This window comes from Primulina tabacum, chromosome 14, assembly GCF_025594145.1.
Source record: "Primulina tabacum isolate GXHZ01 chromosome 14, ASM2559414v2, whole genome shotgun sequence".
NCBI lineage: Eukaryota > Viridiplantae > Streptophyta > Magnoliopsida > Lamiales > Gesneriaceae > Primulina > Primulina tabacum.
Window position 1 is genome coordinate 15,518,812 of NC_134563.1, and position 18,553 is coordinate 15,537,364.

Below are 18,553 nucleotides of genomic sequence, written 5' to 3' on the forward strand. Positions count from 1 at the left end.
CCAAAAGATCAAGTGAAGGCCATTGAGTTGAAGAGTGGAAAGATTTTAGAGGCCAGAGAGACAGAAAAAAATCGAGTACAGGATGAACAGACTGAGTCATCAAAAGGTAAGTCTTCTAACTCTACACCAGCACCCAATGCACAATCTAAAATTGTTATCCCTCCTCCTTTCCCTGCAGCCTTGAAAAAAGCAAAACTTGATGCGCAATTCGGTAAGTTTCTTGAGGTATTTAAAAAATTGTATATCATTATTCATTTTGCCGATGCTTTGATGCAAATGCCTAGTTATGCTAAATTTTTTAAGGACATCTTAGCAAATAAGAGAAAATTGGTGGATCATATGACGGTAAATTTAACTGAAAATTGCTCTGCTTTGGTGCAAAACAAGATCCCACCGAAACTTAAGAATCCAGGGAGTTTTTCTATTCCTTGCATGATTGGTGATGTTGTTGTTCATAAAGCCTTACGTGATCTTGGTGCAAGCATTAACCTCATTCCTTTGTCTGTATTTAGGAAACTTTGGTTGGGAGAACCTAAGCCAACGAGGATGTCTTTTTAGCTAGCAAATAGATATATCAAGATCCACGGGGAGTTATTGAGGATGTGCTAGTGAAAGTGGACAAATTCATTTTTCCTGCAGATTTCGTGGTGCTCGACATTGAGGAGGATATAGAGATGCCTTTGATTTTGGGGAGACCATTCCTTGCAACTGGAAAGGCTCTATTTGATGTGCAGAAAGGGAAGTTGAGATTGAGATTGGGAGAATAGGAGATTAATTTTGACGTTTTTAATGCACTTAAGCACACACTGCACTCTGATAGTTGTTATAGAATTGATGCTTTTGATTTTCTTGTGTTTAACATGTGCAGGATGCTCTTAGGGACCCTTTGAAAGCCACTCTCACTACTGAATCACGAGAAGACAAATTGGATGTAGAGAAAGTCGAGATAGTGGTATACCTCAATGCCAAACAACAATGGAAGAGGCCAATAAAATGAGATTAGAGGACTTGGGGGATCGAAAAGACTTGATCCCTCAGAAGTCAAGCCTAGAGGTGCCACCAACTCTGGAGCTCCAGCCATTACCTCCACATCTGAAATACGTCTATCTAGGTGAGAACAATAGACTTCCTGTGATTATTTCTTCTTCTTTGACAGATATGATGGAGGACAAACTGCTGAAAGTCTTGAAAGTGCACAAGAATGCCTTTGCATGGAAAGTGGCGGATATCAAAGGGATCAATCCATCAGTCTGTATGCACAAGATATTAATGAAAGAAAAACACTCGTCCCTCGTGCAACCTCAAAGACGACTCAATCCAAAGAAGCAAGAGATAGTGAAGGCTGAAACTATTAAGCTTCTCGATGCAGGTATTATCTATCCTATTTCAGATAGTGCATGGGTAAGTCATGTTCAATGTGTGCGTAAGAAAGGTGGGATTACGGTGATCACTAATGAAAAGAATGAACTTATTCCCACGAGGACTGTTATGGGGTGGAGAGTATGTATTAACTATAGGAAATTAAATGATGCTACACGTAAAGACCACTTTTCCCTTCCCTTTATTGATCAGATGTTAGAGAGACTAGCGGGGCATGAGTTTTACTGTTTTCTAGATGGGTATTCGGGGTATAATCAAATCACTACTGCACCTGAGGACCAAGAGAAAACCACATTCACTTGTCCTTATGGAACTTTTTCTTTTTTCCGTATGCCTGCATGACTGCTATATTCCATGATATGATTGAAACCTTTCTTGAAATATTTATGGACGACTTTTCTATTTTTGTGCAACGTTTGATGACTCTTTGCAGAATCTGAAGGTGGTATTGATGAGATATGAGGAGACGATTTGGTACTGAATGTTAGATTAGGTGCCCGTCGAGCCAAGTGTTGGCTGAGTGTTCACAATGAAACTCTATGTATAAACAATCTTTATTTTAATAATATTTGAAATTATTATTTTGGCACATCTTTATCTGTATACCCATCCTAGTTGCATAGATAAAGTCCTTGATTATACAAATAGTAGAAAGAATATGAGATGCTCGTATGATGAGTATCTTGAAACTCATATTTGCAATACTATATATTTTAAAACAGTTCCTAGTCGATTCAGCCGACGCTAAGAAGGATATAGGCCGCTCGAGTTCGAGACTAGTATCTGCGATGTGAGTACCATGTTTCGTTGGTAGGGGACATTGTGATGTCCGAACATGCAGATAGGTGCTCCTTGTAGAGTGCACTGAACAACCCTCCATAAAAAAATTTCCAAGTGGTTCTCAGTTATCGAGTGGAAACGTCCTAATTTATGGTTATATATCATTAGTCCTTATGACCCGGGACAACATTGAGACTCTATATGCTATAATTGCACTTTGACTTGTTTACCGACTCATATGGAGTCATCTGGTGGCAAGGTTGGGTGTTTTGTCGAAACATATAGGAGTCGATGCATTGTAGTCGGGGATTCACCGCTTACCTTCGGGTATGGATATCCTATGTGATCTCATGTATATGTAGTATGAAATCTCTGATCAGAGTATGGTAGTAATTATGAAAAGGGTTTCATATATTACACCATCGATGCAACTACAACATGAGACATAGTATCGATTCTTTGACAGCTCTCCATATACCAATAGTTGTCAAATCGGTCGGGATATATGAGTTGAGGGGACCGTACTGTACGCTAACCATAATTGAATGATTCTTGCATGCATTATCATTTGATACCTAGGGAATCATGTAAGCGATGCTGCTAGGCGTTTAACATGATTGGTTGGGTACTATCAGACTTGAGTTCTGACGCTCTTAGTATCAAGGAGTTGATAAGTAAGAATGAAGCAATTGAGGTATGCTCATATAAGGACATGTTTAGTCCCGAATCACACGGAGATGTGAACCCACAGCTAGTTGTATCAATGAACCATTGAGGGACACACAAGTGCTAACTTTCTAGATCCCGTTGAGAAGTTAAAATAGTTCAATGTGTTGAACGGCTTATAAAGGAGTTTATAAGCGTAAATAAAAATAGAAGTATGACTTCTATAAGGAGAATGTAACTTTTAATTTGAGTAGGTGTTCCTAAATTAAAAGTTGGCCAAATAAATAATGTATTTGAAAATTGTGATTTTCATAAATATTATTATGGATTAATTAAATTAATTCAAGTGTTGAATTAATTAAACACTAGTGGACCTAGTAGTGTCCAAATAATTAAATTAATTCAAGTGTAAAAATTAATTAAATAACATTGGGCCTTGTAGAGCCCAATTAGAGATAATTATTAAACTACTGGGCTTGAGTAAAATGAAGTAAAGTTTAAATGGTCTAAAATGTGTTTGAGACATTTAAATAAAAAAGTCCATGGTACTTTTAATTGTTACAAGCCCAAGTAGAAAGCATGCTTAGAAGGTGAATGATTGGAGGCAACTTTTGAGTTAATGGGATGGCATGCACATGCAACTTTTTGCTTCAACCTTTTCCACAACCAAGAAAGTTTCCTCCCCTTCTCTCCTATAACTCAAGGGCCGAAATTTTGAAGCTTATTCTCCTTCGATTTTGTTTTCAATTGTTGAAGAAAAATATTCCCTTCTCAAATAAAAATGCCTTACATTTTCTTGTGCAAGTGTATGGTGGATCTTCCTTGTTGTTGGTGGGCTTGATTTTGAGCAAGGAGTGCTCAAGGTAAGCTTGTAGATCAATCTTGCCATTAAGAGCTTAGTTGTTTGACAACTAAGTTGGAGCCATAATCAATCTTTTAAGATTGATAGTTAATTTACTAAAACACTCTATGAATTTCATTTTGTGTTTTATTGTATTTGCTACACACTATAGTTTAGGGTGCTCGATTTTCTCGTATAAAAAATATTTTTGAAACTTCCGTTGCACATTCGGGCACCTTAACCGATCTCCTTTCACTGTATTGGGAAAAATGTCATTTTATGGTACAAGAAGGCATAGTGTTGGGGCACAAGATATCAAAGCATGGAATAGAGGTGGATAAGGCAAAAGTAGAAGTTATCAAGAACTTACAACCTCCGACATCTATAAATGGAGTTAGAAGTTTTCTAGGCCACGCCGGTTTTTATCGGCGTTTTATAAAAGATTTTTCAAAATTTGCCAAACCTCTATCTTCCTTACTTAAGAAAGATGTGCCTTTTGATTTTAATTCTGACTGTCTGCAGGCATATGAGGAATTGAAGGAGCGCTTGGTGATGGCTCCTGTCTTGGTGGCATCGGATTGGGATCTACCATTCGAGGTCATGTGCGATGCCAGTGATACTGCAGTCGGTGCTGTCCTCGGCCAAAGGCAGAATAAGGTATTTCACACTATATACTATGCAAGTAAGACTCTAGACGAAGCGCAATTAAATTATGCAACCATTGAAAAAGAGTTACTCGCAGTAGTATTTGCACTTGACAAATTCCATTCATACCTTTTCCTGTGAAAAGTAATTGTGTTTACGGATCACTCCGCCCTTAAATATCTACTTTCCAAGAGAGATGAAAAGCCACGCCTACTTCGGTGGATTTTATTGCTACAAGAATTTGATTTAGAAATAAAAGATAAGAAGGGTGTTGAGAATGTAGTAGCGGATCACTTGTCTACATTGGAGATGATTAGTCCTGACTGTGTAGATCATGCTATTAACGATTGGTTTCCTTATGAGCAGCTATTTGAGGTGAAACACTATCCTTGGTATGCAAATTTTGCTAACTTTCGTGTCACATGCACACTGCTACTACTTAAATAATAATTCACCCAAGTGTAGGTTGTCTGCAAATAATATATTTCGTAAGTACGAGATCGATCCTTAGAGAGGTTATTTTGAGTTTAAATTTATTAATTTATAGATTATCAAATGCAAGAATGAAGTTTACAAATTATAAATTTTGTCAAGGCTTGAGGATTTATTAAAAGTAAAACAAAAGAAACCATCATAAATAATGGTTCCAAGAAAATTAAACACACACATAATATAATATAGTTCCCATTATAGAAAATACCGAATTAACCGATATTTTATATATGGTACCTATGATTATAATTATAACTATATAAATAAATAATTGCATAAAGTAAATGTTAAATTAAATCATTATATTTCGTTTAGAACAACCGTCAGAGCCACGCTATTGCCTAAATGAAATATATTGATTTAATAAGTTAGTTGCGGTAAAGTAAATGTTAGATTGTTATAAAGTAAATGTTAGTTGCGGAAAAGTAAAAGTTAGATGCGAAAAATAAAAGTTAGTTGCGATAAAGTAAATGTTAGATTGTTAGATGTTAGTATTAAATCATAATATTTCATTTAGAACAACCGGCAGATCCACGCTATCATCTAAATGAAATATTATGATATTATTATATAATATATATATATATATATATAATATTAAGTGATGAAATATTTATTGTATCAAAATTAAACAACAAATCAAGATAACCACTTTAATGGTATCAATCATTTGATGTAAATTGATAACAACAAATAATTCATTTTTATACCTACAATAAAAATAAGTTAGCTAAATGAAAAGAAATAAAGAAAGAAATATACAAAATATAAACAATCTTACTTCACGAAAAATGCATCATCTTCACCTTGACATAATAGATTTAGCTTGCCATAAGCTTACTTTTGATCAACACTAAAATATCACTCATAGTTGAGAACATGAAAAAAAATATATTGGAACTTAGAACCTTGATACACACTCACACTATATTTTACAATGAGATAGAATGATTCTCAAGCTAGCACAAGGCCTCTATTTATAGGCCAAATGAGAGAAAAGGTCAAAATTTTTATTAATGCCATGTAGTTGCAATAGTATTCTTTGTCTCCTCCAAGTTCAATTCCATGTCCCTTCTTTCAATACTTTGTTCCACAACTTTAATCACCGAATTTGACTCTGCTCAAAACGGCAAACATGTGGGGAATTGTCTATAGATGAATTTGGCCACTTGGTTCACCTCATTTGGTTAAATATTGAAATAGTTATTATTTTTTTAGTATATGCTGGTCATAGTAAAAGTAAATTTGTCCTCCTTTTGATATTTGCACAATTTGATCATCTTAATGAACTTTTTAGGCAATCATGTCTTCTGCAAAGTTGTAGATAATTTCTCAAGGATTCCAAACATGTTTGAGTCACCTCCATTTGAATTTTCTAGCTTGAGTTATCATTATTTTACCAACACATAGAAAACCTGAAAATAAAACATAATTTAGTAAGACAATTAAATATAAACAAACAATACTAAAATAACATAATTTTATAATTTTAATGAAATTTAAATTTTAAAATACAAGTTTTAACATATAATAAATTATTAATTTTAAGTTTCATCACTACCCCACACTATCTTATTACTAGTCCCGTAGTAATAAACTTTATCGAAAAATCACAACCTAGATTCTTTATTCCTTTTATATATTCAAATACAAACATATTTATTAAAAAAAAAATCATATACCGATTTATATATATATATATATATTCGTTTAATATAATAATATATAAATAAATGTGTTTTTATTATTATTCTTATATATAAAGTAACAATATATATATATAATTTTTTTTAATTTCTAAATTTTTTATAATAATATAGTCAAAAAAATAATTCACACCACCCACCATAACATATATAATATCAAAAATATTATTGTAAAAGCCTCAACTCCATATATTCTTTCAGGTCAAAATGTTTAAGGAATAGCTAGTTTTCACTCATGGAGTTGGAATGAATATTAACTCTTATTGAAAAAGGCTAAGTATTAAAGCAGACAATTAATTAATCTAATATTGAAAACAAAATAGGAAAATTTACAAAGAATAAAATCCCCATTTTTTTCTTTTTTTATTGTTTTTTTTAAATAACGTGACTGCAAAATTTTACAATAACATAAAATTTTTTATCCAAACATTTTACCATAAATGTATATATATATATATATGTATGTATATGTATATATATAAACATTTATATAACGGATATATCCGACTACCTTTGAAACTTATCTAGCACAGACAAATCTTTTTGTTTGTTTTTTTTTTTTTTTGAACACAATATTGATGTTTTTAGAACACATTGATAGTATATCAATCAAATGAAAAAATTACAATGAATAAAGTATTTTGCAGTCCGTTATATATTTACTTCTTTTTTTTCTTTTTTCAATAAATATTTTTTTTAGGGGAGTTATATTCTTGTAATTAACCAATTTTTAATAATCAATAAAAGTTTATTAACTGTTTTCTCATTTCTCACCATTCACTCACAAAAGATGTGTGAGTATATATTATACTTTTACAAAAGAATTCTTTCATGACTAAATCCTTGCAGTAAACAATAAGTTCACCTTCACTTGTAGCAGAAACTAACATCCTTCGCGAAGCTAATGAAATAAATCCATGTTCCACAACATCATCAAGAAACGATAATAGTTTATCATAATAATTGTTAACATTTAACAAACCAATTGGCTTATTGTGGATATTTAATTGTGCCCAACAAACAGTATGAAATATTTCTTCCAAAGTACCGAAACCTCCTGGCAAAGCAATGAAAGCATCTGAATGTTAAATCATTTAAGTAATTCGTTCATACATGTTGTCCACTTCCATTTCTTCTCCTATTTTTGGTCCTGTAAGATTGGCTAAGGTAATCGGAATAATGACTAAAACTTCACTTCCACCTGCATGCGCAGCTTTTGCAACTTTTCCCATGAGGCCAACTTCACCACCACAATATACCAAATGAATTTTTTTTTTAGCAAGAATTATTCCAAGATTTTCTGCTACTTCTTCATAAATTGAATCTTTTCCTGCACTAGATCCACAAAATACACAAATATTTTTTATTTTACTTACCGTGGACGTTGACATGTTGAGAAATATGTTTTTTTGTAAATGTTAGATCACAGCATATGAATTTATAAGCGTAACATGCCAAAAGTCAATATTTGAACAGGAAATTATTATTATTAAAAGAAAATAAAAATGACAAAATTAAAACAAATATATACAGCGTAGTTGTGATTGTGGCTCACATCTTCCTCTGATTTTACGTTCAGTAACGGCTTCAACGCCTTCTATGAGTCGAGATATGCTTCCCATCCAATTTTATTATAAATTGGCAAACATGATCTTTTAACGTCAGATTCCCAAGACGAAATTGTGTATATATATTTACTTATCTAAATAGATATGCGTTACTACAGTAGGATCTTTGTAAGGCTGATTCCACCGTCCATATTGATATTGCTCCTGTTGAAATTGCCACCATAGTTTAAGAAGTTCATTTTGCACGTACCCACTAGAATGCGTATCAAGAACCTCTAGAAAATTATCCAAAGGCTCTTTACTCAGACCATTCTTAATGAATAAAATTTTATCTTCTCTATTCATTGATGTCATTCCAACTTTTTTGCATTTTCCCTTACAAGTCTACCTTGCACATTTATGACATCCACCTATACGTTTAGCTCTTCGCTTTTTGGCATTTGTGCTTTTACCAAATCTTGGCATATGTCTAATTAATAATTCACTAGCTTCCCCAACCAATCGGACTTTTGCTTCAATTATCAAACGGATATCATTCGGTATGCCATATGACATCATCAACCTTAGCCGCTCACATCTAGCTTTATAAATTTTTTTCAACGCATTATCAGGGTAAACAAGCAAAATATTTACGAATATTCATAATACACGCATCCATATTATTATTATTATATATATTTCAATTATTTTGGGAAAACTGAAGAAACCGACTTAAACAGTCACGGAGTACTGTTATCCGCCACTTAACCGGGAAATGAACTAGAATCTGCAAAACAAAATGAAAATATCAAACAACTATTGTGGATCATATAAAGGCATAAACTCATTATTAAGAATTTCATTTTCTATAAAGGCTTAAGTCTTTGCCCATTAACTTTAAACACGTCATTATTTTTAGGATTTTCAATATCAACAGCACCATGAGGATAAACAAATTTGACTATAAATGGTCATGACCACCTCGATCTTAGTTTACCTGAAAATAAATGCAAACGAGAATTATAAAGCAAAAATTTTTGTCCAATTTCAAATGACTTTCTCATAATATTTTTATCATGAAAGGCTTTAGTTTTATCTTTATAAATCTTTGAATTTTCATATGCATCATTTCTTAATTCTTCAAGTTCATTTATTTGCAATTTTCTTAATTTAGATGTATCATCTAAATTAATATTAAATGCTTTAATTGCCCAATAAGCTTTATGTTCAAGTTCAACCGGTAAATGACAATGCTTACCAAAAACTAACCTATATGATGACATCCCTAATGATGTTTTAAATGCAGTTCTATATGCCCATAATGCATCAGTTAATCTTAAAGACCAATCTTTTCGATTTGGATTAACTGTTTTTTCTAAAATTTGTTTTATTTCTCTATTTGCAAGTTCAACTTGACCATTACTTTGAGGATGATATGGGGTAGAAACTTTATGTGTAATGCCATATTTTTTTAACAAAGAAGAAAATGATTTATTTATAAAATGACTTCCCCCATCACCAATTATCGCTCTAGGTATTCCAAATCGGCTAAAAATATTTTCTTTTAAAAATTTTATAACAACTTTATGATCATTAGTTCTACATGCAATTGCTTCAATCCATTTTGAAACATAATCAACAATGACTAAAATGTACGTATATCCAAAAGAAAATAGAAATGGACCCATAAAATCTATCCCCCAACTATCAAATATTTCAATAATTATGATTGGATTTAAAGGCATTATGTTTCGTTTTGAAATTGATCCCATCTTCTGATAGTTTTCACAAGATTTGCAAAATAAATGCGTATCTTAGAATAAAGACGACCAATAAAATCCACATTGTAAGATTTTTGTAGCTGTTTTATTGGATGAAAAATGACCTCCACATGCTTCAGAATGACAAAATTTAATAACATTACTTACTTCATTGTCGGGTATGCATCGTCGAAAAATTTGGTCAGGACAATACTTAAATAAGTAAGGATCATCCCAATAAAATTTTTTAACTTCTATCAAGAATTTATTCTTATCCTGTGAATTCCAATGAGAAGGCATTTTATTTGTCACAAAAAATTTACAATGTTAGCAAACCAGGGCATAATAGTAGCATAAAACAACTGATCATCTGGAAAATTTTCATTTATTGGTATTTCATTATGAGATGATTCAGTCATTATTCTAGATAAATGATCGGCCACAACATTTTCTTTTCTTTTTTTATCTTTAATTATAATATCAAATTCTTGTAACAATAAAATCCACCATATTAATCTTGGCTTAGCATCTTGTTTATTTTATAAATATTTTATTGCAGAATGATTGTTGTAAACAATAGTAGTAGAACCAATTAAATAAGTTCGAAACTTATCTAATGTAAATACTACTAAAAGTAATTCTTTTTCAGTAGTTGAATAATTTATTTGGGCACTATTTAAGGTTCTACTAGCATAATAGATTGCATAAGGTTTTCCTTCTTTTCTTTGTCCTAACACAGCTCTTCTTGCATAATCACTTGCATCACACATTAATTCAAATGGTAAAGACCAATCTGGAGGTTGTAAAATAGGTGATGTAACTAAAAGATTAATAATTTTTTTAAAAGCATATTAACATTTCTGAGTCCATTCAAATTTTGTATCTTTTGTTAAAAGATTTGAAATTGATTTAGATATTATGCTGAAATTTTTTATAAACCTTCTATAAAATCGTGCATTACCCAAGAATGATCGAACTTCTTTGACTGTTTTTGGTGATGTTAAATTAGCAATAACATCAACTTTGGCTTTATCAACTTCAATTCCTTTTTCAGATATCACATGTCCTAAAACAATCCCAGATTTAACCATATAATGACATATTTCCCAATTTAAAACAAGATTTTTTTCTTCAGATCTTTTTAATACTTCTTCTAGATTTTTAAGACAATTTTCAAATGAGTTTCCAAAAACAGTTATATCATCCATAAAAACTTCTACATATTCTTCAATCATATCACTGAAAATACTTAACATGCATCTTTGAAAAGTAGCCGTAGCATTGCATAAACCAAATGGCATTCTTTTAAATGCAAAAGTTCCGAAAGGATAAGTAAAAGTAGTTTTTTCTTGATCTTCTAATGATATAGGTATTTGATAATACCCCGAATACCCATCAAGAAAACAATAATAAGAATTTCCTGCTACTTTTTCTGGAATTTGATCTAAAAATGGTAGTGGGAAATGATCTTTTCTAGTTACATCATTTAATTTTCTATAATCAATACACATACGCCAACTAGATGGAATCCTAGCTTGTAATAACTCTCCCTTTTCATTTTTTATAACAGTGATGCTGGGCTTTTTAGGTACTATTTGTGTTGGACTTACCCATTTACTATCTGAAATTGGATAGATAATTCCAGCGTCTAATAGTTTTAATACTTCATTCTTAACAACTTCCTTCATATGTGGATTTAACCTTCTTTGTAGTTGTTGATATGTTTTAGCATTTTTTCCAAGTGAATTTTATGTGTACAAATTAAAGGATTCATACCTTTTATATCTTTCAAAGTCCATCTAATTGAATTTTTATATTTTTTAAGTAATTTAATCAAATCTTCTTCTTGATTTGGCAAAAGAGTGGAAGAAATTACAACATGAAATGTTTTATTTTCACCAAGAAATACATATTTCAATTCTAATGGTAAAACTTTTAATTCAAGTTTTGTATTATCATCTTCTTTAAAATTATTTTTAGACTCAAAACTTTCTATTGAAAAAACTTCAGATTGTTGATTTAAGTTTTCTTCTTGTATATTTTCTTCCACAATTGTTTCATTTTCATTATCATATTCATTTTCATTAATACTTGGTTGTTTACATAAATTGAACACATTAAGTTCTAGAGTCATATTTCCAAAAGACAATTTCATTATTCCATTTCGACAATTAATTAAAACATTTGAAGTTGCTAGAAATGGTCGTCCCAATATTACTGGAATTTCATTATGTACTTCTATTAGAATCACTTTTTTGTTTTTTATGATTTGTTAATGCATGAGGAAATGGTGGAGGTTTATTTGACTTATTTATTATTTCAGATGATTTATCATTCACCATATTATTCTTAAAATTTAAGGTATCATCATTTTCAAAAGTATCAGGATTATCATCCTTACTATTTGATTTTAAATGATCCTTGTTTTCATTATTATATGGATCATTAACTATTTTACCACTTCTAAGGGTAATAACATATTTTATTTGATCAATTTTTTCATTTTTTAATTCTTGATTTTGATTTTTAGGATTAGGTTGAGGTTGAGATGAAAATTTTCTTTTTTCATGAATATTAAGTGCAGATACAAATTTTGCAAGAGTTTTTTTCAAATCACTCATAGATTGACTGTTTTGAATATTGATAGACTCTTGCTTTTGGATAAATGCATGAATTACATCTTCAAAGTTTTTTCTTAGAGGTGTAACATAAGGAATATAACCTTGATGATTTTGGTTATTTTGAAAATATTGTTGTGACGGTTGTGCATTATTATCATTCCTCCAACTAAAATTAGGATGATTTTTCCATCCAGGATTATATGATGGTGAAAAAGGATCTAGTATTGGTTTTTTATAATTGTTAACATAATTTTCTTGTTCATTGAGACATTCTTTAAATGAAGGTAATGTTGGACAATCTTTTGTAGCATGATCATGTGTATCACATATATGACAAACAATTTCTTGAATACTTTTTAATTGACCACTCTTTTTCATTTCTAATGACTCAATTTTTCTTGCTAAAGATGCAAGTTTAGCTTGAATATCTATATCATCTTTAAGATTATAGATACCACCCCCATTTGTTGAATTATTGATTTTAGTTGTTTGTGGTTCTATTGTGCCTATATTATCCCAATTTTGAGCATTTTCTGCTAATGAATCCAAATACTCCATAGGTTCATTTGGGTTTTTATCTTCAAAAGTTCCATTACACATGAATTCTATCATTTGCCTATCTTTAGGTATAAGACCTTCATAAAAGTGAGAAACTATTCTCCATATTTCAAAACCATGACGTGGGCATGTATTAAGTAATTCTTTATATCTATCCCAACATTGATAAAAAGTTTGTCCTTGTTTTTGAGAAAAAGTTGTAATTTATCTTTTAAAAGAGTTTGTCTATGGGAAGGGAAAAAAATTTTTAGAAATTGTTGTTGCATTTCTTCCCATGATCTTATTGAACTTGATCTTAAATTTTGTAGCCATGTTTTAGCTTTATCTTTTAAAGAAAAAGGGAAAAGCTTTAATCGAACTATATCCATGCTACAATTTTGATCATTATAAGTGTTACAAACTTCCTCAAATTCTCTTAGATGCAAATATGGATTTTCAAAATCTTAGCCATGAAAATTTGGTAAAAGTTGAATAATTTGAGGTTTGAAGTTGAAATTAGATGCATCAGGGGGAAAAACTAAACAAGATGGGGCACTAATTCTAATAAAGTTCATATAGTGCCTAAGTGTTCTTAATTGATCATGTTCTTGATTATTATTATTATTATTATTATTATTATCATTATTATCATTATCTTGATTATTTGAGTTATCATCCATGTTTAAATTATTTTCAGATACTCGAATAAATCTACCATTTTTTTTTCGACTCCAAATACTCATACAAAAAAACAACACAATACTTATAAATAAAACATAATTAACAAATATAAACTTAATTTATACCTTCCCGGCAACGACGCCAAAAACTTGCTACTATTCACCCAAGTGTAGGTTGTCTGCAAGTAATATATTTCGTAAGTACGAGATCGATCCTCAGAGAGGTTATTTTGAGTTTAAATTTATTAATTTATAGATTACCAAATGCAATAATGAAGTTTACAAATTATAAATTTTGTCAAGGCTTGAGTATTTATTCTTGGTTTATGTAATATTGTTTAACTAAAAGTAAAACAAAAGAAACCACCATAAATAATGGTTCCAAGAAAATTAAACACATATAATATAATATAGTTCCCACTATAGAAAATACCGAATTAACCGATATTTTATATATGGTACCTATGATTATAATTATAACTATATAAATAAATAATTGCATAAAGTAAATGTTAAATTAAATCATTATATTTCATTTAAAACAATCGGCAGAGCCACGCTATTGCCTAAATGAAATATATTGATTTAATAAGTTAGTTGCGGTAAAGTAAATGTTAGATTGTTATAAAGTAAATGTTAGTTGCGGAAAAGTAAAAGTTAGTTGCGAGAAAGTAAAAGTTAGATGCGAAAAATAAAAGTTAGTTGCGATAAAGTAAATGTTAGATTATTAGATGTTAGTATTAAATCATAATATTTCATTTAGAACAACCGGCAGAGCCACGCTATCATCTAAATGAAATATTATGATATTATTATATAAATATATATATATATATCTATATATATATAATATTAAGTGATGAAATATTTATTGTATCAAAATTAAACAACAAATCAAGATAACCACTTTAATGGTATCAAGCATTTGATGTAAATTGATAACAACAAATAATTCATTTTTATACCTACATTAAAATAAGTTAGCTAAATGAAAAGAAGTAAAGAAAGAATATACAAAATATAAACAATCTTACTTCACCAAGAATGCATCCTCTTCACCTTGACATAATAGATTTAGCTTGCCATAAGCTTACTTTTGATCCAAATGAGAGAAAGGGTCAAAATTTTTATTAATGCCATGTAGTTGCAATAGTATTCTTTGTCTCCTCCAAGTTCAATTCCCTGTCCCTTCTTTCAATGCTTTGTTCCACAACTTTAATCACCGAATTTGACTCTGCTCAAAACGGCAAACATGTGGGGAATTGTCTGTAGATGAATTTGGCAACTTGGTTCACCTCATTTGGTTAAATATTGAAATAGTTATGATTTTTTTACTATATGGTAGTCATAGTAAAAATAAATTTGTCCTTCTTTTGATATTTGCACAATTTGATCATCTTAATGAACTTTTTAGGCAATCATGTCTTCTGCAAAGTTGTAGATAATTTCTCAAGGATTCTAAACATGTTTGAGTCACCTCCATTTGAATTTTCTAGCTTGAGTTATCATTATTTTACCAACACGTAGAAAACTTGAAAATAAAACATATTTAGTAAGACAATTAAATATAAACAAACAATACTAAAATAACATAAATTTATAATTTTAATGAAACTGAAATTTTAAAATACAGGTTTTAACATATAATAAATTATTAATTTTAAGTTTCATCACACACCACCACCAAATCTATCGTTTCACCAACGAAAAAAATTCTTCTCTGACGTGAAACATTATTTTTGGGAGGAACCATTTTTGTTTAAGATTTCATGATAAGAAAGTGTGTTGCAGAGGAGGAGTTTGGTCAAATTCTTAACCATTGCCATGACCGTGAGGTAGGTGGTCATTTTGGACCAACGAGGACGGCATCTAAGGTACTTCTATGTGGCTTCTATTGGCCAAATCTATTTAAATATGCTTGTTCTTATGTGCTTACATGTGATAAATGCCAGCGGACAGATAACATCTCTAACCGTCATGAAATGCCATTAAATAATAAAATTTAAAGGAGAAATTTTTTCGATATTACCTGCAAAAAAATGATCACTGACGTAAACAGAATACACGAAAGAGAATAACAAAGATCTAAACATTTCATCATCAAAAGATTAAAAGTCTCATTAACAAATGAAGGTCAAACACAACCATAACATGAAACATCAAGATTCAATCTTTAGTAAAGGAATATAAAAAATATGGCAACCCTGCACGTAAACCACCAAAACATCTGTTGGGCCAACCAAAAAAATTGAAGTAAAAGTAGAAATTTACCAGTACAAAATCATTAGCGCATTTGGGCTTTTTGGGAGCCAGATCGTCATCATGGATGATGTCATCGGCTGTCACACCGTGTGGGATGCAAAATAGCATCAGTAAAACAACGCATAAAATCTCTGAAATTCCATGGCGAAGCTTCAGATAGATTTAAAAGAACAATTTCCTCTTTATGTCTTGATTTCACTGCATCACCAACATAAAAAGACAGACTATAATGATATAAACCATTATGCATTATCATTTCAAGGATAAAATTGCAAAAAGAATGAAACGAACATGTCACAGGAAATGCCCAAAAAGAAACCTCCTGGCAGAGAGAGATTTCTTATCCTCTTGAAACCATCCAACAGATTTTTGAGATTCTTGCACAATTTGTGAAATCCCTGCATATAATAAAATGTGAAGAAGATGAAAAGAATAAAAAAAAACAAAGAATGGTAAAATTACCTAGAGACCCGACTGAAATAAATCTCTTTTTCAGCATTCCAAGATAAATTGATTATCGATGGAGAAGATTTGAAAGAGGGAAGTGAAGTTTATGAAGGTGAACCAACCATAACTGAGAGAATCGTGCAGAGATGCGTGGAACGATTTTGTTGAAGATATGGATTGATTTTGAGAGAGAAAGATACTATTGAGGTGAAACAAAAGGGCAAAGAGGTAAAAAAAAAATTGGTGTCCGCTGGAGCAGTTTCTACGAGCACATGTGCTTTAATAAAATAGTAGAGATACAATGCGTAATTTTTTACTTTACTTATGTCTAATTTCTTGCATTTCCTTTCCTGCAAGAAATTAAAAAATGTAAGCATATCGGTGGTTTATGAACATCAACGACCATTTTGGTACACACAATACCCTCCAACACTTTTCCCTACAGAGTCACTCGAGAATGATGGTGAATGAGAACTTGAATTATTATTCTCTTTTAAATGTTTTGACCACATAAGCAGGAAAAATGGTCAATAAGGTGTTTTGATGAAGACCAAATTAAAAGATATCAAATTTGGCAAAAAAATGAAAACGTCAATTTTTGAATTTGATTATTGGAAACATTAATAAACACCAAAATAAGAATAAAAAACATAGAACATAAAGCAAATATATTATATTGTTTGTTGTATTTCTAGCAAGAAAATATAGAAAACTTTTCCAATTCTAAAAATAAAAATATAAAAAAACCCAAGAAATTCATATGTTTACCTTTTTAATTGAGAATAAAATTACACATCTTAGTTTCCGTGTAAGATCTTAATCTGGATTTTTTAGGATCTTTATTTACCACAGCAATAGTGAATTCAGCAAAATGACTCCTTCATGTATTAATGCTATTGTATTATTATGATGATTGATAATGAATGAAATTGATTTTTAAAATAGAAATATTTTAATAATTTTTTTAAAAATTTTCCACAATATAGTATTAAAATGTCTTCTTGAAATTTGGTATGAAAAAATAGCATACCTGTAAAGACCTTTGTTGTTGATTTGTGACGTCATTTTGGATAGAAAACATGTTATTGATATTGTTGTCTGATATATGATCTCCCGAACTCGTGGCTTTCATTTTTCAATGTTTAGATATCTGCAAGAGACACTATATTCTCATTACATCAAATTCAACCTGAAGCATAATCTGACCCTAAATATGATAAATTTATTGGAAGTTGTGAAGAAATATTATTAGACAAAGCGTTGGTGAAGTCTGAATGAGGCAACATTGAGATATAATAAATTGTGAAGCAACTTAACTTTTTGCTAAAACTTATTTCATCAAAATAAAATCATAAGAAATTGATCAAAAATAATTATTTTTGATCAATTTCAAACAATAATATGCATGTTGAAGTAAAATAAATCATGCAGTGTGAGAACACACTTTGATGCAAAGTAGCAAATTGAATAATAAACGAAAGAACAAAAACAAATGTTGTTAATTAATTATTAAATATCTTGAATCTATTAATAAGTCAAAATAAAAAAAACACAATCAATTCTTCATCGGCATAACAAATACCAGGACGATGGTGCTTAGCACAGAGAAATTTCTATGAAATTTAACATTGTATAGACAGATGGCAATTTAAAGACCCGTGTCCCAATGCATACATCTGAACAAATCACCAACAATACAAATGACATAAAAATCATATGATACATGAATCAAAATGGCTTTAAACAAAATCATAACATAGGAGATGAAAGTGGCAGCTAGCATAGAGATTGTAGCTTGTAAGCTCAAATATAAACATGGAAGGGATTAATAAAAATAACTGGGTTCCACAGTTTCCACCCCAGATGCTTATATTTCTAAAGTCAATCGCTTCCTTTGCAGCTAGAAAGCTTGGATCCACATAGAAGTAGCGCTGAATGATGCTTTCAAGTTACTAAATCAATTGGCATAAAATATGTCATTCCGCCTGGGTGGTCTGTCTTGCAAGCTCTGGAGGAACATGAGTATTGCTCTGAGGCTCTATATGCTAGGGCTGTGCTTTGAATCGTTTACCGGCTCCAGGATAGTCATTGGGTGGATATCCTATGTGATCTGATGAAATAATAGTGCGTGTAATCTCTGGCCCGAGTATGAGATGTACGTCAGAGAAGTAGTTCTCGAACAGTACATA

The 18,553-nt window shown here is 30.7% G+C and overlaps 1 protein-coding gene across 1 annotated transcript; it reads left to right on the forward strand.

Moving 5' to 3' along the window:
- Positions 1-993: 993 nt before the first annotated feature.
- LOC142523803 (uncharacterized) lies at positions 994-4,453 on the forward strand. Its single transcript, XM_075627534.1, has 2 exons — positions 994-1,500; positions 4,190-4,453. The coding sequence occupies exons 1-2, from the start codon at positions 994-996 to the stop codon at positions 4,451-4,453; spliced, it is 771 nt and encodes a 256-aa protein (XP_075483649.1).
- Positions 4,454-18,553: the final 14,100 nt, after the last annotated feature.